Raw genomic sequence first — 26,351 nt, forward strand, 5'->3', positions numbered from 1 at the left:
CAGTGCCCAAATGTATGCACCTGCCTAATTTTATTTAAACAATTATTGCACACTTTCTGTAAATGCAATAAACTTCATTTCACTTCTGAAATATCACAGTGTGTGTCTCCTATATGATATATTTAACTGACATTTGTATCGTAACAACCAACGATTTATACAGGAAATCATAATGATTAACAACGTTGCCCAAACTTTTGCATCCCACTGTAGGTTTTTGCAGCATCACATGCCAAACTGCCTTCTTCAAATATTGCAATGGTATGGCTGTTGTAAGAGTCTAAAGCTGGACACTAATGGTCCAATTTCTAGCGAAAAATCGTTCGAGCGATCAGAAATTCTGATCGGACGAAAAATCGTTCACTACACCATCAACTAACCAATCTTTGCTTCCTATCTATCACGACCACCAAGAAAATCCAAATTTTCGTTCGACGAAAATTCATTTGTGCGACATTTTTTTCACTCGTTCATAATCGATTGTGTCCACCAATGGAGATTATTTACAACCAATCCGATCAGAATTTCTAATCGCTTGAACGATTTTTCGCTAGATATTGGACCGTTAGTGGCCAGCTTAAGGCAGGCTTTCTCACTCAGGGATCTCTGGAACCCCAAGGTTCCTTAACCCTTTAGCAGTTAATTTATTATGAGGCTTGCAAGTGCTCCAGGCCAATTTATTTAACCACCCTGTCGTTTTATTTCCCCAGGATTTCCGTGCAAGAAGTGGTTCAATTAATTTCCAATAATTTTCAACTTTTTTTTTTTTTTTTTGCAATAATTTTTTTTTTAATATTGAATTCAATACAGGTTATTGTATTGAATTCAACTAAAAAAAAGTGTTTACTGCGAGATGTTGATGACGCTGTGTGACCCTGGTGTCATCAACGCCAATCGCCGGGGGACAGGTCATCGCTGAGGGAGAAGCAAAATCCGCACAGGGACATGGAAGAAGGCACTGGGGAAGCTATCAGAGGTACGCGACGAGGGATCAGCACGCCAATGGTGAGTATAATACCCAGATGTGTAGCCAGGTGTATAGGGAGCCACATGTAGCCAGATGTCAGGGTAGCCAGGTGTGTAGGCAGATGTATAGGTAGCCAGGTGTGTAGCCAGGTATAGGGTGCCAGGTATAGGGTGCCAGGTGCAGTGAAGCCAGTTATGGGGTGCCAGGTGTAGTGTAGTCAGTAATGGGGTGCCAAGCTACCCCCCAACACCTTCCCCCAGGCTGTGTGCGGCCGGGTGGGGTGGGGGGAAGTGTCCCTGTTTTTTTTCAGGCTGTTGGTGGCCGGTGGGGACCCCCTTCTGGGCAGGGAGGGGGGCCCCGTCCTTTGCGGGCTGTGGGGTGTCCCCGTTCTATGCTGGCTGGTAGTGGCCGGTGGGGACCCCCCTTCTGTGCGGGGGGGGGGTCCCCGTCCTTTGCGGGCTGTGGGTGGCCTTTCCCTCCCCCCTCCCATCCCCCGTGCAAGCCCCCTCCCCCCTGGACCCCTTCCCTCGGTGTGAGTCCTGTTCTACTCACCCAGGCTGTCTCCAGCGGCGGCGGCAGAATCCCTTCTTCCTCCATCCCCGAAGTCTCATGCTCTGTGTAATTACCGCTACGAGGCTTTGTGACGTCACCGAGCCTCGTAGCAGTAACGTCACAGGTCCGGACTTCGGCGTTAGAGAAAGAAGGGATTCTGCTGGCGCCGCTGGAGACAGCCTGGGTGAGTAGAACAGGACTCACACCGAGGGAAGGGGTTCAGGGGGAAGGGGGGGCTTGCATGGGGGATGGGGGGGGAAAGGCCACCCACAGCCCGCAAAGGACGGGGACCCCCCCCCCCCCCGCCCATAAGGGGGGTCCCCACCGGCCACCCACAGCCTGCAAAGGACAGGGACACCCCCCCCCGCCCCCAGAAGGGGGGTCCCCGCCGGCCACTACCAGCCAACATAGAACAGGGGACCCCCCCCCCCCCCCCTTGCTGCACAGAGGGGATCGCCGCCGGCCACTACCAGCCCGCATAGGGAATCCCCCTGCACAGAGCGGACACCCGCATGTGCACGCAGCACATTCTCTGCCTCGCCAGCTGCACAGGGATTCCCCAGGGTGGCTGGATGCTTGTTCTGTATGCTGGGGGTAGCACAGATCGCTATCCACAGCGTACAGTCAGGCATCCAGCCATCCTGGGGAATCCCTCTAATGAGGGAAAATTGCAGCGGGCGGTGCAGAGAAACAGGAAATCTCCCTGGCGGGATTGACGAGCTCGGCTCGCCCAAAACACTTTCAGGAAGTTTTGCTGGACGAGCTGCGCTCGTCCAGAACGCTAGGGAGGTTAAGCACATTTTTATTCCATACTGGTTACATTTCCTTGCTTCTAATTAGTACTGATGCAATGTGTATTTATGGCCACCTGTCACTAGGGGGCAGTGTGAGACAATAATGTAGGACTTCTGCTTTCAGTTTCTATATTTTCTGCTAGCAGAGAGAGATCAAAGCATTCCAAGAAGTTGCATTACAACATTTTCTGCTGACTGAGGTAAAAAGCAGTGCACTTATCCCAAACAAGATAACTATTGAAGCTGCTAATGGGTTACAAGGAACCCGAGGTGTGAGACCTATGGACACTGCCATATTTATTTCCTTTTAGACAATACCAGTTGTCTGAAATACACACCTGGAACAAGAATGCAGCAAATCTTGTCATATTCGTCAGAGACATCTGATTTGCTTATGCAGGGTCTATGGCTTAAAGTATTAGAGGCAGAGGACCAGCAGGACAGCCAGGCAATGTGCATTATTTAAAAGGAAATAAACAGGTCAGCCTCCATATCCCTCTCACCGTGTGTTCCCATTAAACAGGAACTCCAGTGAAAATAATGTAATAATAGAAAAGTGCTTCATTTTTACAATAATTATGTATAAATGATTTAGTCAGTGTTTGCCCATTGTAAAATATTTCCTCTCCCTGATTTACATTCTGACATTTATCACATGGTGACATTTTTACTGCTGGCAGGAGAGGTCAGTGGAAGTAGATGCTGCTTGCTTTTTTGGCAGTTCTAAACAGCTGTAAACAGCTATTTCCCACAATGCAACGAGGTTCACAGACCGCCCATGGTCCTCACAGTTTCCTGTGCGAGGGGTTTCATCACAATATCAGCCATACAGAGCCCCCGATTTGTGAAAAGGAATATAGATTTCTCATGGGAAAGGGGGTATCAGCTACTGATTGGGATGAAGTTCAATTCTTGGTCCCGGTTTCTCTTTAAGGTCATTGCAGGGGTTCTCTGGCATTTTCTCCTCCGTGACAGTGGTAGGCTGATAAAGTATAAAATGTATGACTCATATGTGTCCTCTTCACTTATTGTATGCTTGGCTCAACTGTGGTGGGTGGAATATAATACTGCACACAACAATGGGGGGGGGGGGGTACTGTAAAAAGAAGCACTAAATTGGAGGTCAGAATAATAGCATAGGGAGGCAGTATAAAGAGCGGCACCATAATAAAGAGTGATGCAATAAAGAGTCTACTAATAGGAGGGCACTATAATTGTGTGGTCTACAGCAATAAATAACAGTACTAACGTGCAACTATAGTAGGAAACACTGTAAGGGCTGGTGCACACCAAGACCGGTTCTGAGTATTTTAAAAAAGGCTTGCGCTTTGAAAAGTGCTTGGCTAATGTATTTCAATAGGATAGTGCACACGAGAGCAATTTGTTTTTTCCCCAAATGCAAACCCGGGTCCTGCAGCATTTTTGCTGATTTCTGAGGAGAATCAGCCTCAATGTTAAGTATAGGAAAGTGGAAAATTGCTCTGAAAAGAGCTAGATCCAAGCGTTTTTGTTACAGAAGCAGTTCAGTTACAGCTCTACTTTAACAAAACATAAAAACGCTACACCAAAACACTCCAAAAACCGCTAGGCATGCTTAGAAAATCGCCAGGCACTTGCCTAGAATCGCCTTTAAAAATCCCTTTAAAAAGCGCTAAGCGTTTGCTTTTACGCTAGGGCTTTTTGATGTGCACCGGCCCTAAGAAAGAAAAATGGAAAGGGGGCTAAATAACAAGACTCGCATCCACTTTTAAAGACTATGAATCCTGCAAAATAAATCTTCACTTCCCTCGCAAATGCAGGGGTTGTTCGACATCCACAAATTACTTGATGGGTTCTCCCAGGGTAACAAGGTTGAAAAAGGCTGGTCTAAGGGTTGGTGGAACTGTACTGAAGTGGCAATTGGTACCATCGTATTATTAGATTTTAGCCCTTGAGTTATATTCCCTGGTATTCAGGGGAACCAAGGACTTTAGCTGTGAAGACTCGGAGTCTGTCATTAGAGTAGTAATATGGTTGATGGGATCCCACGTGTGATTGGTATGTGTTAGTGCTGAGTGCATGGGCCCAGCCAGCTGTGCTAATTATAACCCGCAGCGTGTTTTATGGTTTTAATTGATACAGAAGTAACATGCTAAGTGTGATATACCTTTAGGCTACTTGCACACCAAGACGTTGCGTTAGGTGCTACGTTAAGGTCGCATAACGTGCACCTAACACAACGTATGGTGCTGCAAGAGCCGACGGTAGAGTGAGCCGCGTTAGGCGGCTCGATTCCTATAATGTCTCCTAGAGTGGCGCTGATTGGCCAGCGGGTCCACGTGATGCGGAGTGTCTCGCTCCGCATCACGTGGACCCGCTGGCCAATCAGCGGCCGCCAGTGCAGTGAATATTAAGTAGCCATGTGCGCGGCTACTGTAGCTGGCTCTCCCCGCCTCCTCTCCGCCCCCCACTGCGCATGTGCAAACAGTCTAACGCGGCTATAGCCGCTCCAACGCCGTAGCATGCTGCACTTTGCGGAGAACGTGCAGCAATACATGTAACGCAACGTGGGCTGTGTGAACAGCCCACTTGTGTTACATTGCTGTGCGTTGGGGGAGCGTTACAGGCGCACTAACGTGCGCCTGTAACGTCTTGGTGTGTAAGCAGCCTTAATAAAGTTTTGTAAGTGAATTTGAAGCAGAGGTTGATACCACTTTTTTTGATAAGGGTTGGTCCACACTGGCTTTTTTTAAAAAATGTTCTCATTAACTTGAATGAAAATTGTGTAAAAAACACTGCAATTTTTAAAAGTTTTAACAAAATAGCTGCAACCCATTTTGCCGCATTTGTTTGTGTTTTTAAAACCACGAACGGAGCCAGTTTACATTAGCTCTGAAATATCCAGCAGGCAGTCCACATCTGTAACCCACTGAAAATATTTGGTTGAATTATGAAATAAAAAAATAAGACAGAATGGACCCAGAAATCCTATGCAAGCCAAGGATGGGACAACATTTCACTTTTAAAACTGCAGCAATTGGTATCCTCAGTTCCTGAAAATGTACAGATTGTTGCTAAAGGAGGTGATACAACACAGTGGTAAACATGCCCCTGTCCCAACTTTTATAAAATGAGTAGCTGACATCAAATTCAAAGCAATGATAATAACATAACCTTTAAAATGTAATAATATTTCTAAAGTTTCAACATTTACTTTGTGCCATTTCCAAATCAAGGGTTTACATGATTTGAAACCCTGCTGGACTACTTATATACCGTACTTGCATGAGCTCACTGGCTCCAGCCTACTAACCACCTGACACCTAACTGCTTAATAGTAACCAGTACAACTGTCATCTACATACTTACTATTTACGAGTGAAAAACATTATCAGCAACCCAGAAGCTGCTCCATAGCATGGAAATATGTACTTGTCAAGACTCTCAGATAAAGGTAGCATTATACCAATGACTGACCTTGCCATGAAGAGGAGGGTGCCTGCTATCTACATGCCTTCAGATCCTAAACCACTTCCAAATCATCGCACCAACTTCAATTACCAGGGCATGTATAATCAGAGATCTCCCTGCTCAAAGCCAAAGTCATTCAATGTACAGCTAACAGTGGGCAGCAGTGCGTTTTATGGGGAAGGAGAAACCCTCCTGGCAGCAAGGCACAATGCAGCACTGAGAGCCCTACATGTGCTAAGTAATAAGCTTATACTGGAGAGATCAACTGTAAATGGAGAAACTGGAAGGAGACCAGAAGAAGAGAAAGATGCATACAAATCAGAGATAAGTTTGGTCTTTGAAATTTCCCTGAAGCGCAACCTTCCACTCAGTTTTGAGGTGATCAGGGAAAGTGGCCCTCCACACAGGAAGAGTTTTGTTACCAGAGTGACTGTGGGGGAATTCACTGCTGAGGGAGAAGGAAACAGCAAGAAGCTTGCCAAAAGAAGAGCTGCTGCTGCCGTTCTGCAAGAGTTGCGAAAACTTCCACCTCTTCCTATTGTTGAGAAGCTAAGAATTTACATAAAAAGTGCACCCAAAATAATTATAAAGGTTTCCCCAGAATATGGCCAGGGGATGCATCCAATCAGTCGCTTGGTTCAGATTCAACAGGCTAAGAAAGAGAAGGAACCAGAGTTTGTCTTGCTGTCAGATAGAGAAATTCAACACAGAAGAGAATTCATTATGCAGGTAAAAGTTGGACCACAAACTGCCATTGGAACTGGTCCTGACAAAAAGACAGCGAAGCGGAATGCTGCAGAAGCCCTGTTGTTGCAGCTTGGCTATAAAGCTTCAACTCCAGTTGCAGAGAGTAATGCAAAGCAACGTGAGGTTCAGGGCACCTGTGGAGATCAAGGTTCTGAGGCCTCTGACCAAACAGGCACACCTAAAGGTATTCTTTCTCTCCCCCCCAAAATCTATCAAGAAATGGAAGCCAGTCAAAGTAAAACTGTGCCTGCACCTGCTGTTGGCTATCTGTCATCCAAAGAGTTGAGCCAACTATCCAGCTCTTATTTTAGTTCTCAAGCAAGCCAAAGTTGCACAGGTGCTATTGCCAGGGAGCGTTGGACCAATGGCAACCCCACAACTGCAGAGGCTGTAGGATTTGGGGGCAACTACAAGACTTGTACTGCATCCACTGTGCAACCTTCCCAACAGCTGGAATATCTGGCAGGCATTCAAGACTTTCAGGCAGCTTTACGTGCCTTGGAACAATTTTCAGAAGAAGGACTTGAATCCATAGATGTATCTCTTTTAGATAATGAACTGATTGAACAAGCCAAGCTTTGTGGAGAGAAGGCATACAGTACCCAGGCTAACTCAGGTGCCATGTCTCAGGACTGTGAGGATCCAGAAGCCATGGTCTATGGAGTTTGGGGCAGCCCCACTGCATCCTTCTAAACCAATCAACACGCAACAGAGTGTATGTTTACAAGGAAATAAATCACTAATACCTTCTCCCCCCAAAAAGTGTTCAGACTTTTTTTTGATACTAACATGATTTGGAAATCAAACAATGTTTTTATTTACATTTTGAAGTTTCTCAGCTTTCAGTATATGGCCTTTTAAAAGAAACCCAAGGCAAGAAACCTATGGAGGCTGCCATATTTATTTTAAACAATATCAGCTGCCAGGCAGTCCTGCTGATCTAACAAGGAGGAAAGCTGGCACATCCAAAATCAATCTTTATTAGTTCCATGTAAAAATATGGCCAACGTTTTGGAGCCGCGTAGGGCCCCTTTGTCGAGGCAATATTTGCTCTGAGGCAAAGATCTGTTTGCTTCTGCACTAAATTCTACATAGGAAGTCAGGAGTCTGGCTCCTCTAAAACACTCGCTATTAGTGATGTGTATCTGTCTGTGGGCAGCAGCCTGGCCATATTTTTACATGGAACTAATAAAGATTGATTTTGGATGTGCCAGCTTTCTTCCTTGTTGAATACTGCATAGAGGGCATCATCCCACTTTTCAGCTGTTGCACTCCTCTTAAAGACTATGGGTTTGATCCATTAGTGAGTGCGAGACAATACTTCCAATGTGATACAAGTCCTGCTGATCTTTCTGGTCAGTAGGGTCTAACTCACACACCTAAAACAAACATGCAGTTAATCTTGTCAAATTTGTCATAGACCTCCGATCTGCATGCTTGTTCAGGGTCTATGGCTTAAAGAATTAGAGGCAGAGGATCAGCTGGACAGCCAGGTAATGTGCATTATTTAAAAGGAAATAAACATGTCAGCCTCCATATCCCTCTCACCTAGGGTTCCCTTTAAATGAAATTGGTTGAATGAGTCACTTGTGCTTGGAAAGCCACCTGCTCTGGAAAAAAAAAGTAGCCAAATAGGAGTATACAGAGAAATCTGTTGGTTCGCTCAGCTGTCATGACACTACCCAGCATGATACAGCCACTGGGGTTGATCAGTGAGATGCAAATAATTCCAAGTAGATACAGGATTGTGCAAATTTAGTATGCTAATTAATGCAGCTTAAAAATAAACAAATCAAATCCCACCTTGGCAGAATTCGATTAGTCCATTTTCAAGCTGCATACAATTGCATAATACTGCATCAACTTGGAAATCATTTGTATCCTCTTGACCACCCCTAACAAACATGCTGCAACTCAGAAGCAGCACTGTTGATAGTAATGTTGGTTTCAACTGAGACACATGTGCAAGTTAATTACAAACACTTACCTATAGTTTTGTGCACGCTCTGTCTTCTCTCTGGTATTTTTACTTCAGGTTTCAACTCAGGTGATTTTGACTTCTTTTCCTCAGTGAAATTATTTTCGGCCTCTTCTTTATTTAAGTTGTTGTCGGAAACTGTAATATTTTGCAGTACAGGCTTCCTGGGTAGTGGTGGTTTTGCTTGCGGTACTTCAGCGGAATCAGTTTTACATTTCATATCACTTTTAGGGCTGACAGGGAGGTCTGTGGGCCCGGTTTCACTTATTTCATCTTTGGAGGATGGTAAACATACTGTTTTTTCCTGTTTAAGCTCTGCACTGTGTCTCTTCACTGTGGTGGATACTGGATTTATGCCATCCCTGTTTCTTGAGGACAGAGAAGTGGGTCTTAACTTAACAAATGGGTTCTTGTCCTCAGTAGCTGCTTGTGAGTCTGTAGTCACAGATAAATCACTGGCAGTTGGCACTGCACTCTGGTTTGAGGTAATGTTACTAGAAATGGCTTTTTCTGATGGTGAAGTCTCAGGGTCAGCTAAGGCCTCCTTTTTCCTACCTGATGGCTTTATATCAGAGTGGACTGCAGCACTTTTGTCCTCTTTCATGGTCTCAGTTCTTGACACACCCGGTTTGAGAATAGACAGTTTTGTGTTTTTTAGAACATCACCTTCAGCATGTGCCTTCTGTGTGAAACTGTTAGTCCGTGGCCTTTCCCAGGCAGATGACACAGAGAATTTCCTTTGAGTACTTGTTTCTGTGGGAGAACTTTCATCCTTTTTATCTACACTACTACCAGACTTTTTGTTTTCCTTATCAGACAGAGACTGCTCAGGGGTGTTCTGACTCCTTTCAGACATAGAAAGTCTCAGTGCCCGACTTCTGCTAAGTGGGGTCTCCTGCGAGTGAGAAGATGGAGTAGTAGTCCTTGACACGGGGACAGGTGTTTGCTGTGAATTTGATGACTTTTCATTACTATTACCAGGGGCATTTACATTTTTAATTAGCGGTTTTTCAGGACTGGGTAAAGGAGATATGGGACCAACATCTTTCACAATAGTCACCACATCGCTTGAGGTCTTTTTATTTGGTTTTGACCTGCCTATGGGTTCCTCAGAAACTTTGATCTCTTCTCTCAGTACTGTGGCTGAAGCCCTCGCAATGTTTCCAGATTGCAGATTTTTTGTGGTATCTGTACCCACTTCGAGCGACGGCTTCTGCATTTCTACAGGAGTTTGTGGTTCTCTCTCCGTTGTCAGCTCACTTTTATCCTCTACGAATTTAATGGATATAGAATCTATTCCTGGACTGCTGTCCGTGATTTTAGGTACATTCTTATGATTCAAGATGTCAGCATTATCATCTGCGGTTTCCAGACTGGGTGCTGTAGTATCTTCCTCTTCCATACTGTTTAATCTACCTTCAGAGTCTTCCTGGAATGCCTGGCAAAGAGACAATTGAATATATAATTACACTCCAAATCAACTGTTGGAAAATGAAAATAGAAGTGTAGTCAAGTTCCCTGGGATGCAGGTACGAGAGGGCCTGGCACTCACATCAGTCTATTTACTTGGCACACCACACTCCCGCCAAGCTACGCCATTTCGAGCAGTGGATGGCAGACAACCTCTCCAATGAAATGAATGGTCAGGTCATTTACCACAGCAAAGCCCCAAACAGCAGCTGACGGGAGCAGTAGCACGGTATATAAACAAACATAATGCTGACTGTTGGCAATGGGTCTGCAGTATCTGCCAGCACATCCTTTCAAGTACATTAGTAATAATAAAAAAACACAAATAAAATATTTAGAATGCTGTGAACAAGACTGCAAAACTGCAGCCTGCAAGGTTCATGGTCCTCCCAGATTGTTTATTTTCCTGCACTAAGAAACAAAAAAGTAATTTTTAGTTCACTGGAAATATGCAGGAGATGCTCTGCAGTCACAAGTTTTTTTTACAGCCATAAACTAAACAAACATATCATATATCATTGCGGATAAACCAGCTTTTTTACACCCACGCTTTGGTTATAAAGTGGGAGGTTGGCTTATCTGTGGGTGATATATATGTGACGGAGGCTCTACGCAGAGCACATGCTGGAATGCATGGTTACCTCTCCTTGCTCCAGCTTGCATCTTTGAGTGTTGCCGGCAGCTTCAGAACTGGTCGCTAGAGCTTCAGGCTTACTGCAGACACATGGTAGTAAGCGTGGAGCTCTAGTGACTAGTTCAGAAGAGAACATTAAAGCTGGTGTGAGGAGAGGTAGCTATGCATTTATCATCACCCTCTCCAATGCGTGCTCTGCATTCACCGGCATGCCACAATGCATGGGAAGCTATGGCAACACATGGGAAGGAGGGGTGTGGTGACAGCTAATGAGTGAATCCTACATTTGGTGGCCTTATCCTCAGTGATATATGGTATACAATTTCATACACATACATTGAAATGATGTCATTAATAAGCAGTGCCACAAGTTGATAAAGCACTGGGGCATTTCTGGGATGTTGTGTAACTGACCTTAAGTTGGCCACTAAATAAACAATTTTGATTGTACAATCTTACCACACCTATGTAGTGTGTGGGGCAATCTAAACCACCTGCTTTAAATACATTCAGGCAAATTACCATTCTACTACATGGACCTGGTAAAACTGGACAAGGTGAATTACAAGGACACAGTGGTACCTGCATTTTTTGTAGTACCAACAGTTACAAATTCTTGAAATCCCTACCAATGCACTAACAACAGTATTAAAACAAAACAAAAAAGTCAGAAATTACCGCAGAAGGTCTTCTCGCCTGGCTTGCCCTTTGATTTCTGGGCCTCACTGAAAGCCTATGTCTAGCAGCAGAGTTATCTAGGAAAGTAGAAGGCTGGGCTGGAGTACTGAAATCTGCTGACGGCGAGAGGAGGGTTGGTGAGATGGTGTCACTGTCTCTCCTCTCCTGGGAAAACGAGGATGCACCATGCCGTTCACTTTCCTCTGGAGATAGAGGTCTAGAAGAGGTATCAGATGAAATCTAGATAGACAAACATGGAATATTTAGTGGAAACAGATTTTTCTATGCCAATGTCAATTTGTGTCATACTGTAATGGCGATGGGTTACTAAACACATACAAAATCATACAAAGACAGACAAGGTACAGAAATAGACAGGACGGATTTTACAGATGAACTCAATCTACTATGGGTAGACTTGGGGTGAGGGAAATCCCAGTGGAAGGTTGTGCAAATCTATTAGGATGCGTGATTTGTGCACTATTGAGCAGTGTGGAGCCTATAACTGTTTACAGTACAATCTCTGAGGTAGCACAGCAGGGTATTCAGCTGAATGGTAATGATGACGTAATGCTCTATGTAGTGTTTACAGCACGGCAGTGTAAAATATACAGCACACAGTATAATAGGAGAGAGATATATTCTATATTATAATACATATACATATACCCAGATATATATATACCCAGATATATATATACCCACATATATATATATATATATATACCTATATATATATATATATATATATATATATATATATATATATATATATATATATACACACACACACATACATACATACATACACATACACACATATACACACACACACACACATACACACACACATACATACATACACACATATATATATACATACATACACACACACACACACACACATACATATATTTATATATATATATATATATATATATATATATATATATATATATATATATATATATATATTTATATATATATATATTTATATATATATTTATATATATATATATATATATATATATATATATATATATATGTATATATATATATATACATACATACATACACACGTTTCATTTAAAGTTAATCTAAGAAACTGGGGCTTCAAATAAACAACCCCACTTTTACTATAACTACACTGTACATTGTACGAAAAACTTCTCCATTTTGTTCATTATGCATATATAAGCCTTAATTAACCTTAATTATCATATATTTATATATATATATATATATATATATATATATATATATATATATATATATATATATATATATATATATATATATATATATATATATATATATATATATTATATATATATAATATACATATATAATATACATATACACACACATACATACATATACACACACACACACACACTTGCAAAAGTATTCGGCCCCCTTGATGTTTTCCACATTTTGTCAGATCACTGATACAAACATGAATCATTTTTATTGGAATTCCACATGAAAGACCAATACAAAGTGGTGTACGCATGAGAAGTGGAACGACAATCATACATGATTCCAAACATTTTTTACAAATCAATAACTGCAAAGTGCGGTGTGCGTAATTATTCAGCCCCCTTTGGTCTGAGTGCAGTCAATTGCCCATAGACATTGCCTGATGAGTGCTAATGACTAAATAGAGTGCGCCTGTGTGTAATCTAATGTCAGTACAAATACAGCTGCTCTGTGAGGTTGTCTAAGAGAATATTGGGGGAGCAACAACACCATGAAGTCCAAAGAACACACCAGACAGGTCAGGGATAAAGTTATTGAGAAATTTAAAAGCATGCTTAATCTATAAAAAGATTTCCAAAGCCTTGAACATCCCACGGAGCACTGTTCAAGCGATCATTCAGAAATGGAAGGAGTATGGCACAACTGTAACCCTACCAAGACCAGGCCGTCCACCTAAACTCTCAGTCCGAACAAGGAGAGCGCTGATCAGAAATGCAGTCAAGAGGCCCATGTTGACTCTGGACGAGCTGCAGAGATCTACAGCTCAGGTGGGGGAATCTGTCCATAGGACATCTATTAGTCGTGCACTGCACAAAATTGGCCTTTATGGAAGAGTGGCAAGAAGAAAGCCATTGTTAACAGAAAACCATAAAAAGTCCCGTTTGCAGTTTGCCACAAGTCATGTGGGGGACACAGCAAACATGTGGAAGAAGGTGCTCTGGTCAGACGAGACCAAAATGGAACTTTTTGGCCACAATGCAAAACGCTATGTATGGCGGAAAACTAACACTGCACATCACTCTGAACACACCATCCCCACTATCCAATATGGTGGTGGCAGCTTCATGCTCTGGTTGTGCTTCTCTTCAGCAGGGAAAGGGAAGCTGATCAGAGTTGATGGGAAGATGGATGGAGCAAAATACAGGGCAATCTTGGAAGAAAACCTCTTGCAGTCTGCAAAAGACTTGAGACTGTGGCGGAGGTTCACCTTCCAGCAGGACAACGACCCTGAACATAAAACCAGGGCAACAATGGAATGGTTTAAAACAAAACATATCCATGTATTAGAATGGCCCAGTCAAAGTCCAAATCTAAATCCAGTCGAGAATCTGTGGCAAGATCTGAAAACTGCTGTTCACAAATGCTGTCCATCTAATCTGATTGAGCTGGAGCTGTTTTGCAAAGAAGAATGGGCAAGGATTTCAGTCTCTAGATGTGCAAAGCTGGTAGAGACATACCCTAAAAGACCGGCAGCTGTAATTGCAGCAAAAGGTGGTCCTACAAAGTATTGACTCAGGGGGCTGAATAATTACGCACACCCCACTTTACAGTTATTGATTTGAAAAAAATGGTTGGAATCATGTATGATTTTCGTTTCACTTCTCACGTGTACACCACTTTGTATTGGTCTTTCACGTGGAATTCCAATAAAACTGATTCATGTTTGTGGCAGTAATGTGACAAAATGTGGAAAACTTCAAGGGGGCCAAATACTTTCGCAAGCCACTGTATATATGTATATATTTATATATATATATTTATATATTTATATATATTTATATATATATATATATATATTTATATATATTTATATATATATATATATATATTTATATATATATATATATATATTTATATATATATATATATATATATATTTATATATATATATATATATATATATTTATATATATATATATATATATTTATATATATATATATATATATATATATATTTATATATATATATATATATATATATATATATATATATATATATATATATATATATATATATATATATATATATATATATATATATATATATATTTTTATATATATATATATATATATATATATATATATATATATATATATATATATATATATATATATATATATATATATATATATATATATATATATATATATATATATATATATATATATATATATATATATATATATATATATATATATATATATATTTATATATATATTTATATTTATATATATTTATATTTATATATATTTATATTTATATATATATATATATATATATATATATATATATATATATATATATATATATATATATATATATATATATATATATATTTATATATATTCATACATACATATATAATAATTAAGGTTAATTAAGGCTTATATATGCATAATGAACAAAATGGAGAAGTTTTTCGTACAATGTACAGTGTAGTTATAGTAAAAGTGGGGTTGTTTATTTGAAGCCCCAGTTTCTTAGATTAACTTTAAATGAAACGTCTCAAATAAATGGTGCAGAGGGTCAATCTTCAGTACGTGCTGCCAATGCAGTCACACAGGGGCCATTGTCTCTGTGCAGTTGAGGGGTCCTAAGGCAAAACAGGTAAAAATAGTGCTTTGCCCCCGCTATTTATAGCCGCAATTAGAATAGTGGGCAGCCCGGCACTGGCTATTTTATTGGCTTCTCTAAGCTTATCTCTTATCTCTAAGCTTATCGTGGCAGGGGTACTTTAGTTTTAGGAGTGGGTTAGGCACAACGGGGAGGGGGTTGTGCGGGTTAAAGGGACTCCGAGCAGTGCAGAAACTATGGAAAGATGCATAACATTTTAAAGCTCTCTTTCTCCTCTTTCCAATGATATATAAACCGCCACCCTACGTCTTTTAGTTTTCGCTATTTTCGCGATTGAAATTGCCGCGGCCGCGATTTCGATCGCGAAAATAGAGAAAACTAAAAGGTGTAGGGCAACGATTTAGGTGTCAGAAAGAGGAGAAAGAGAGCTTTAAAATGATATCCATCAAGCCATAGTTATATTGTATTACACAGGACGACACTTTCCCCAGTGTCAGCAGCTCCATTCTGCTGAATGCAGCTGCTGACTTTGACAACAAGTCGCCCTGTGTAATACAATATAACTATGGAAAGATGGATATCATTTTAAAGCTCTCTTTCTCCTCTTTCTGACGACACCTAAATCGTTGCCCTACGCCTTTTAGTTTTCTCTATTTTCGTGATCGAAATCGCGGCCGCGGCAATTTCAATCGCGAAAATAGCGAAAACTAAAAGGCGTAGGGTGGCGGTTTATATATCATTGGAAAGAGGAGAAAGAGAGCTTTAAAATGGTGTGCATCTTTCCATAGTTTCTGCACTGCTTGGAGTCCCTTTAAGGGTTAGACACTGGTAGACTAAGGGTTCTGTGTGAGAGTAGGGTTAGGTCATGGGAAACTATCAGTATAGTTTACAGATATTTTACTATCCCAATATCCGGTGCCCTTTTTCCCAGGCTACTTTATTACATGTATGCGTCCTAAAGCTAAATGCTCATGGATCGGGAAACCTCACAGCGACACCTCCCAATGAGCGAGGTTCCCCAATCCAGATTTTTGCCCGCGAGAACACGCGACAGCACACGATGGGCACAAACGAGAGTTCAAACGATTGCGCACTTTGTGTAGGAGTCCGGGATCTTAAAGAGTAACTGTCAGGCATAAAATCAATTCTTTATTTTTATCTGGTAATCAAGTAATAAGCTTGCTAACCAGGCAATCCAAAAGTTAAAATCACTATTACTTTTCTTGTTGATAAATTATCATTCCCCAGTTTACCTGACTTATTTGGGACAAACAAAATTTGGTACACAAAAATGAAGTTGCAGGGCATACTGGGTTGTCCTTTTTTGCTTCTGTACTTCCCCTCAGACTTAACTAATGCAGCCTGATTGGCTGAAGCCCATTTCCCTCCTGTTTTCCCCTCCTACACCTCTGTTTCTTCTGATTGGCCAATATTTCTCATGCCAAGGGCCCGTTTCCACTATCGCGAATTCGCATAGCCAATACAAGTGGATGGGACTGTTTCCACTTCTCAGGATTCCTTTGCGTTTTTCTGTGCAGAAAAAATCTGCATGGCAGAGCCATCAGAATTCACATACCGCATACCGCTATGCGAATCGCATACAATGTATTTAATAGGGAATTTCGCATGCGGCATCGGTATGCGAATTTTCATGCGAATTCGCATGTGATTATGCATGGAATCAATGGAAAAGCACACAGGCACTGCCATGGTTAAATTCGCATACATCGCCATCCATGCGAAATAGTATGCATATTTGCATGAAAATTCACATACAACCGCATGCGAAATTCGCATCCGCATGCAAATTTTTACCGCGGCGATTCCCACCGCACAAGTGGAAACGGGCCCTAATACAATGCACATCCTATAGTCTAGGGCAGTCAAATCAGGCAGAGGAGACTAAGGGAGGAAATTGCATCAGAAATGACTTCAAAATAACCACACTTAAAATGGGAAATGCTAAGAAAGATTTTCTCTTTTTTTTTTCTGTAGAAAAGTCACTAATATCAAAACCTGGACAGTGCAATACATATGTTATATAAGTAGACCAAGTATTCATCTGCTTATATGTGTTTTTTTCTTGTCTGAGATAGTATAGCTGTTTTGTAGAACAAATTCTGGGATACGATCCTTTGTATTGTGGAGGATCAAAGAACACAGTCCTTTTTGGGGCAATCCACCTTGCCCTCAGATACTCGTTTATACTTTTTAATAAAAAACTTTATTAACACACGTACAAAAAATAGAAAAAGTGGTTCTTCAGTATCACAATAGTGGGTCTTAAAAACACATTGGTTGGTTTGAAGCAACAATTGGTTGTAGCTTTGTGGGCATTTGAACTTCAAGGCAACGACACATGTTCGTTTCGGGCTTTTGTATAGAATTATATGTGCCCTTCGTCAGGCCGTAATACCCAATTCTGCGTAGCTCAACCAGAGAAAAGAAACCAATCAGGCGAAGAGCCAAAAAATGGGGGGCATCTGAACCCACCAGACGCACTAGACCTTCCCAAAGGCTGTAATGAAGAGCTGCTAGACGGGAAGTTCAAATGCCCACAAAGCTACAACCAATTGTTGCTTCAAACCAACCAATGTGTTTTTAAGACCCACTATTGTGATACTGAAGAACCACTTTTTCTATTTTTTGTACGTGTGTTAATAAAGTTTTTTCAGAGACTTTTTTTGCCTGTTTGAGATTGCATTTCAGTAGATTTAGTCCTTGTTAAAAGTATAAATGAGATAGTATAGCTGACAGCTCTTCTTTAAAGATCTGTTACACTGTGACGATCCTTATCACGGCATCGCAAAGCGTTGTCCGCCTAATCATGTGCCTATACCCACATCACAAGATCATGGAAACGATTGCTCAATGCTCAAAAACAATTGCCAGTCGTCGGAAGATTCACAGACAAAATCGTGAGGTGGGCATGGGCCTTAAAGCGGTATCGTCACCATAAAAATCAAATTTCAACAGCAACTGGTCTGAGTGTATTAAGTGATAAAGATGCTAATCCTGCATTCAGAACTTTTTCTGCTGTTATGATTTGGAGTTATCACATACTTAAGGAACACTGGCCCTTTAGTAGTCGTGCCAAATAATTGCATGCTGGGGGTTCTTTTTATCTATAATCTATTCCTCCTCTTCCCTTTATTTCCCTGCCAGCTTCTTATCTGAAACCTAATCCCCTACTCACTTGTGTTTACAAGCAAGGCTGAGGTGACTCAGCGATTGGAGGAGACAAGAAAAAAAGTAAAGGGCAGAAATGACATCACGAGTTAGCCTTAAAGAGACTCCGTAACAAAAATTGCATCCTGTTTTTTATCATCCTACAAATTCCAAAAGCTATTCTAATGTGTTCTGGCTAACTGCAGCACTTTCTACTAACACAGTCTCTGTAATAAATCAATGTATCTTTCCCCTGTCAGACTTGTCGGCCTGTGTCTGGAAGGCTGCCAAGTTCTTCAGTGTTGTGGTTCTGCTATGAACTCCCCTCTATGCACACTGCCTGTGTGTTATTTAGATTAGAGCAGCTTCTCTCTTATCTTTTACAAGCTGGATAAATCGTCCTCTGAGCTGGCTGGGCTTTCACATACTGAGGAATTACAAACAAGGGCAAAGCTGTTTGCAGGAAGAAAAGAGCAGCCTGAAACTTCAGTGCATGGGGGAAAGAAACACACAAATGATCTCTTGAGATTCAAAAGGAAGGCTGTATACAGCCTGCTTGTGTATGGATGTATTTTCTATGTGTGGACATACTGTACATCAACCTACTTCCTGTTTTGGTGGCCATTTTGTTTGTTTACAAACAAACTTTTTAAAACTGTTTTTAACCACTTTTAATGCGGCGAGGAGCGGCGAAATTGTGACAGAGGGTAATAGGAGATGTCCCCTAACGCACTGGTATGTTTACTTTTGAGCGATTTTAACAATACAGATTCTCTTTAACTGTGGGCAAAAGACATGGCCCCCACCAGGAACAGAATTCTCATAATTTGCTATATAACATTCACTGAAATCAAAACGTGGACAGTATAATACATGTGTTATGTAAGTAGATCAAGTATTTATCTACTTATATATGTGTTTTTTTTCCCTGGCATAGTATGGCTGATCCTACCGCTTTAAGGAACTTTGAGTTGGGGAAGCCCTAATCTTTTCTTTCCTCGTAGGTGAACTTTTTCAGGGAGACTATGCCCTTAGAGCTTTAGGAAGGATTGGTCTCTAGTATTCCTGTTGGCATTTATGGCTACCTACCTGATGCTCACTTTTACTTGGTGACAGCTGTGTTGTGCAGTCTATGTAGATGTATTGTATTTTCACTCTGTATACTGTATAAGTATGCTATACAGTAGCACTTCTCGTCTATGTGGTGGGTAGTAATAGCAGTCACTACCTACACAGTACAGTAGTGAAAGTCCACCTTTGAAAATGCTACAAAGTATATCTAGCTACATAAACCATTTTGTAATGTGATGTTTCTAGGAATTATTTTTTCCATTAATGTTTTAAAGGTCCAGTTAGCTCAAACAGCAGTTTTTCCAATGAAGAAATCAGCTGCCCAGACCCGAAGGGTTTGTTACTGAGGATAAATAAACCCTAGCAATAATCAGCAAAGGAACACACGCATTATTCTATGTGTTGTCAGCAGGGCTGTGATTGTGGCTGGTTATGGCTGGTCCATTACAAAGACTAAAGACGTTCATTGTGACCTAGTTGTGTCTTTTTTTATTAATTTTTATTATAAGTTGTTTTTTTGTATTTAACCCTATAATATATGGAAAATGAAAATGGATATTGATATATACGGAGGAGAGAGCACAGTTTTGGGAGACTGAAAACTGTACCCGCTCATGTATGCAGAGGGAGGAGCTGCAGAGAGGGTTAATTTACTTGGATAACATCCTTTTGCCACAACGTTTCACACTGCACTTTATCCTCCTGACACCTCCTGCTGAACAGCCAGAATGTCCACTTGGAAGCAGGAAGTCGAGAATACAGCAGTGTGGAGCATGGCAGGAAGAGTAGGTTATCCAGGTAAATTCACCCTCTCTATGAAAGCCCCATCCTCATCCTTACTGATATACTCCTGTATTCATACTCAGTCAAGTTGCAGATTTCTGGGGTTCCTCAAATTATTAAGAGATCTTTAAGTTTTTACCCCATGTTCCACCTCCATCCATTTTACAATAAGCCCCATCACAATGAACTTCAATGGTGTTGAGATTCAAGACTTTCCGAAAGACCAATATTTAAAGTGAACCAGAGACGAAGCACCCTCATGTATTTCACCATATACATCAGTGGGAACATTAGAGAAAACACCTACCCTGCTCTCTGTTTCATTCTTCACTGCTCAGCTTGCTTGTAATCAGCCCTGATAAAATCCCCGACTGAGCATTCAGTCTGGCTTTGCTCAGGAATCATTATAACTGAGTGTCTTCTCTGATATCTTTTCAAGCCCAAGCCTGCCCCTTTCTGGCTCAGCTAAAATGATTCCTGAGCAAAGCCAGACAATGTTCAGTCAGGGATTTTATCAGGGCTGATAACAAGCAGGCTAAGCAGTGAAGAATGAAAGAGAGCAGGGTAGGCGTTTTCTCTAATGTTCCCACTGATATATATAGTAAAATACACGAGGGTGCTTCGACTCTGGTTAACTTTAAGCCCTGTCAGGCCAAATGGTACTTGAACTGAACAGATGCCTATCTGGTCTACGTCAATTAGGACTGCTTAGCAGAATTCTCATGTAATCTTGTAAGCCAATATTTTGAAAACCAATACAGTACTTTACCTGTTCATCTTCACTCCCTGTTCCACCTAAGCTTAGAGCACTGTGATGTCTGTGGATGTCTGAACCCTGGATGTAGAAGAGTGAGACATTATCAGTAATAATATCATCATCATCATCATCATCATCATCATCATCATAACTACTAGCACTTACTATAGCCACACAACATTTAAAACTGCATTCATTAATTAACTGCTTAACTTCAACAGTAAGTAGAAGGGGGGGGCAACACTACAGAGAAAGAAGCTTAATAAAGTACACTTTGCATAAGCCTAGCCAATGCACACAAAACTTACCAAAAAACATATAAGGGATTACCTGCTGGAAATGTCAAAATCATATCAAGGATTTATTTTTTTTTGTTTTGTTTTGATTTGCTAAAGTAACTTTAGTTAATGAAGTAACTGTAAGTAAAGGTGCGTACACACGCCGGACTGGAGGCAACGACGGGTCCGTCGTTACCTCCCGCTGGGTGGGCGTGCCAACGACAGTCCGGCGTGTGTACGCACTGTCGGCGGACTGATACGGCTGTTTCTGAGCGATCCGCCCGGCGGATCGCTCAGAAACAGCCGTATCAGTCCGCCGACAGTGCGTACACACGCCGGACTGTCGTTGGCACGCCCACCCAGCGGGAGGTAACGACGGACCCGTCGTTGCCTCCAGTCCGGCGTGTGTACGCACCTTAACAAAGTAAATTTAGAATTTTCTTTTACAAGTGCTTTTTGGCCAAACCTAAAGTCGTTTAGAATGAGGTATGGCTTCACTGACAAAGAAAAGAAGCTCTGGATCTCTGTGCACTTTACTCACAGATTATGGCACCCTGAATTTTTGGGACTGTTCCTGAGGGGTTTGCAGTTCTCACAGAAGCCTATTTTAGCTCATGAACATTAATGATGGAGCTGTACAAAATACCAAACTTTCTGGCAGGTGGTTCATGCTCTTATCTTGATAATCTAGCACTTTACTATACTACCTTTCTCAGTGGAACTTTACATCGTATTCATTGCATTTTATCTTATTCCATGCAAAGACTTCAATTAAAAAGTTAAAAAAAAATGTGTACCATAAATAATTAGGTACTTATTTTAGGACGATGCAGTTTTATCTTTGCAAATTGCATGCATGTAATTGGGCCCATAACATGCAGTTGTAGCCACTGTTGATTAGTCTAATTCCAATAATGAATTCTGCAACATTTTAAGCCACTTGGAAAATTACCATCTCGTTGATCATCTATGCTGTGCACTTTATAAATGTAGCCAAGAATGTTATCATCAGACAATGGAGAAACCAAAACATGCCTGCAATAGCCAACTGACAAAGCTCGATAAATAAATTCAAAGCTAGATAAATAGATGCCAAACTGTGAAGGAATAGAAGACCACTTTTGACATGTGAGTGAAAAGAGGAGGCCAGATTTGTGCTGGAAGTTATACCACAAGTGTGGGGTTTTTAGGAAGTCACTGTAGCATAAAATAATACTGAACATAACATTTTAAATGTGCCCATGTTCTTATTAATGCATATGCAATCACTTGCTGGAATGATTGATACATATCTTAATTTCCGCATTGTACGGTTGCCATGTTTTGGAACAAAAGGCTACGTAATATAATTCAGTGACCCCAAAGAAAGAAAAAAAAAAAAAAATAATCAAGATTATAGGATATTGGTAGACTGGTCTAGGATGTCTGAAATGGCAAATATTCTGGAGATAATCTTATATACTGTATATATCATCATCGCCATATTCTGTATATCATCATTCAGAATAGATTCTTACCCTAGATCTGATGGCATCATGTAGGAGAGACATTTCCGGAGGACTCCGTGGTAAACCATCATCTTCAGAACTGGTTCCAGGATCTTCAATGCGCTTACTCATCAGCCCAAAAGGGGGTGGCCCAATTTTTATATTGGACTGAACTTTCAGCTGTAAGATACAGACATATGTATAGCGATCGCTTCTTATAAGCATTTTTGCAGACACATAAAGGCCCATATGCAATTCACTTTTTTTCTCCTAGTAGATAATTTTTCAACTTCTTTCAAAAATAACTTATCAAAATAGTACCAGGAAGTAGGTGAGAAAGTAATGTCAAAATTATTTTGAGTATTTTATGGGTTGCTGGTGGCTTTAATTGCAGCAGAGATGGTACACTCAGTGGCGTAGCTAAGGAGCTGTGGGCCCCGATGCAAGTTTTACATTGGGGCCCCCACCAACAAGCACTATATTCATAACAAGTGATACAGCGCACCAAAACCTGCCAATGGCTACTACAGTGTCAGAGGTGCAAGAAGGGGATGGGGAACAGTTTGTTAATGATTACTGCTATTCAAAGTATCTATAGAAGTGATTATTATGAGCACAGGACCAATAGAGAGCTAATACTGAAGTTGAGGGAGGGCCCTTCGGGGCCCCTCTGGCCCAAGGGCCCCGATGCGGTCGCAACCTCTGCAACCCCTATTGCTACGCCCCTGGGTACACTGGCCATTATTTCTACTTGAATTCAAAAATATTTGTTAGTGTTGCGCCAGTTAAAACAGCAGCCGAGTCTGATAATAGGATGTCCCAAATCCCGAAAGTGCAAATTATATATAAATATCCGCTCCGGATCAGTCCGCTCCGGCCCACGTGGCGGTGATTGACAGCGCCGCTCACGCAGGCGCAGTACAGAGGACATCGCCGGGGACTGGGACGGAGCTCCGGCGAATGGCTGCGAGCAGAGGTGCGGCGAGGGAGGTCCTGGGAGCTTGGGGCTGGAGGAAGCTCCCGGTAAGTAGCCTTTATTTTCTTTTGAAAGCCCGGATAACTCCTTTAAGAAAGGAAGGCCTACTTTCACGAAATGTCAGTATTGGCTACTCTAGTGTGACGTCACACATCACGGGGGAAGGAGGCGTGTCGGAGCAACGCTGGTCCAGATTGCCATAACAGAGACTGAGCTCCAGGACACCGGCTTACCAGCGTGAGAACGTCCCCTACCCTCTACGGGAGCCGAGCAAGTTGCCCAATGCTGCGTACCATCTAGTAGCAGCCAGTCTAGTCTCTCCCACTCTGCCGCGGCCGGGGCGAGTGGGATTGAGCGGCTCCCAGGAAGACGAATCCGCTGTATACCGACAGCAACAAGGGGATTGAGTACTTCATCTACACCATACGCAACCCATATGCCGGACTGCTTCATACCAGCATATTAATTTGGCTATTGCATGCGATATTTATAGATTAAGTGAGCCACACTTAAGTGTTCATAATCCCTATTGGATTCAGGCAGGGAACACACTTGACTTTCAGTTTTCCGCGCGCATTTTTCTGCATATTTTTTCTGCACACCAAGTGTGTTTCTATGCAGGAAAAAACGAGCATTTTTTTACAGCAGCAAATGTAATTGATAGAGAAAACTGACAAAATGTGCAGAGTCATCATGCAGAATGTCAGTTTTTTTTCTGCGTGCGAACACCACAGTAAGTGTGCACTAGCACCTAGGTTCTCAACGTGTGGTACGCGTACCCCAGGGGGTACATCTGATGGTTCCAGGGGGTACTCGGGCTTCATATATTTAACCAAGAATAATAATTTTACATAGTTACATAGTTATTTTGGTTGAAAAAAGACATACGTCCATCGAGTTCAACCAGTACAAAGTACAACTCCAGCCCGTCCCCCACATACCCCTGTTGATCTAGAGGAAGGCGAAAAAACCCTTACAAGGCATGGTCCAATTAGCCCCAAATGGGAAAAATTCCTTCCTGACTCCAGATGGCAATCAGATAAAATCCCTGGATCAACATCATTAGGCATAACCTAGTAATTGTAGCCATGGATGTCTTTCAACGCAAGGAAAGCATCTAAGCCCCCTTTAAATGCAGGTATAGAGTTTGCCATAATGACTTCCTGTGGCAATGCATTCCACATCTTAACCACTCTTACTGTAAAGAACCCTTTCCTAAATAAATGGCTAAAACGTTTTTCCTCCATGCGCAGCTCATGTCCTCTAGTCCTTTGAAAAGGCCTAGAGACAAAAAGCTCATCCGCCAAGCTATTATATTGCCCTCTAATGTATTTATACATGTTAATTAGATCTCCTCTAAAGGTCCTCTTTAGAGTTTTAGAAAATGATAAATCTTATTTAAACAACACCAAATTAGTATTTTAGCTAATTAAAGGCAATAGTAAATGCTTGGAAATTGTTTAGAACCAAATTATCATATACTACGATTAAATATATATTTGTGAAGGGGTACTTGTGATAATGTTTACTATGCTAGGGGGTACTTGGTGAGTACAGGGTTTTAAAAGGGGTACATACCAATAAAATGTTGAGAAACACTGCACTAGCACATTGAATAACATGAGTTCTCAGTTTTTCTGTGCAGAAAACGCGTACGAAAACTATCAAGTGTGTTCCCTGCCACAAGGAAGCCATGCATCAGGTTACCTACATATAAGAATCTGCGTAAAGGTGCATCCTTTCTTTGGAAATAAGCGAATATACACCAGTCCAATGCAGAATAATCAATTTATGCATGCATTTCATCAACTTTTCAGACATTATTTTTAATCCAAATATATGTTTTAAATTATGGCCTTTTTTCCCTACTGCAGAGGGAGGACAAACGTTCTAATTAACTGAATGTCAATCAAATGCCATTTTATTGGAATTAATTTTATATGTAAATTAAATAGGAATCTTTACTATTTAGCGCAGTCTGTTAGTATTTATACATTATTTATACTTACCTGGGGCTTCCTCCAGCCCCATGAGCACCAGGGCTTCCCTCGCCGTCCTCTTCAACCCCTCCGTTTTGGCGCAACGACTCCCGGTAATCTGGACAGTTACTGCCAGTCATTGCCTTCTGCGCATGCATGGCTAGGCCATGCTTCCATCCCCTGGAGCATTCTGTGCCTGTGCAGTACTACTGTGCAGGTGCAGAACACTCCAGGGGATGGGAGCATGATGAGGGGTGCACGCACTGCCGAGCTGCGCATGTCCAGAAGCCTGCGACTGCCCGAATTACCGGGAGTTATAGCGGCAGAATGGAGGGCCCGAGAAGGACGGCAAGGGAAGCCCCAGTGCTCATGCGGTTCGGGGGAAGCCCCAAGTATAAATAAGGGCTAGGAAACCATCTCTGGTTTCCATTAAAAGGCATTTTATTGGCAAGGTGTGAAAATATCACCTAGGAGGAAACTCAGAAGAAAAAGTGAGTTGCATATGGGCTGTAAAGGGTCTTATAAAATCTTCGCAAAAAATGTGCAGGTACCAGTAAAACCAGTGTCTGCTAAACAGCAATAAGAAAAGAGTTGTGCCTTCGATTTACTTTTCAGGAATTCCAGCCAAATACCACAAGCTGCTAGACACGCTTCCTGATAACAGCTGAAGCTTTTTTAAACAATTGCTGCACTGGAAAACAGAAAGGGAATTGAGTCAACTTCTCAGTAGGACTTGAGTCTCTTTTC

General features: G+C 41.5%; 1 protein-coding gene and 1 pseudogene across 2 annotated transcripts in view; one reads left to right on the plus strand and one right to left on the minus strand.

Annotated features, from left to right (window-relative positions):
• Positions 1-26,351, minus strand: part of CRACDL (CRACD like) — a 101,278-nt gene that overhangs the window by 11,934 nt on the left and 62,993 nt on the right. For both annotated transcript variants that reach the window (XM_068268186.1, XM_068268187.1), the window contains exons 5-8: positions 22,680-22,829; positions 20,897-20,962; positions 11,271-11,510; positions 8,498-9,926 (exon numbers count right to left, since the gene is read on the minus strand). In XM_068268186.1, coding sequence (XP_068124287.1) covers positions 8,498-9,926; positions 11,271-11,510; positions 20,897-20,962; positions 22,680-22,829 — 1,885 coding nt within the window. The remainder of the gene's footprint in view (positions 1-8,497; positions 9,927-11,270; positions 11,511-20,896; positions 20,963-22,679; positions 22,830-26,351) is intronic.
• Positions 5,622-7,272, plus strand: LOC137546133 (double-stranded RNA-binding protein Staufen homolog 2 pseudogene; annotated as a pseudogene).

Source organism: Hyperolius riggenbachi, chromosome 2 (genome assembly GCF_040937935.1).
Source record: "Hyperolius riggenbachi isolate aHypRig1 chromosome 2, aHypRig1.pri, whole genome shotgun sequence".
Classification (NCBI taxonomy): domain Eukaryota; kingdom Metazoa; phylum Chordata; class Amphibia; order Anura; family Hyperoliidae; genus Hyperolius; species Hyperolius riggenbachi.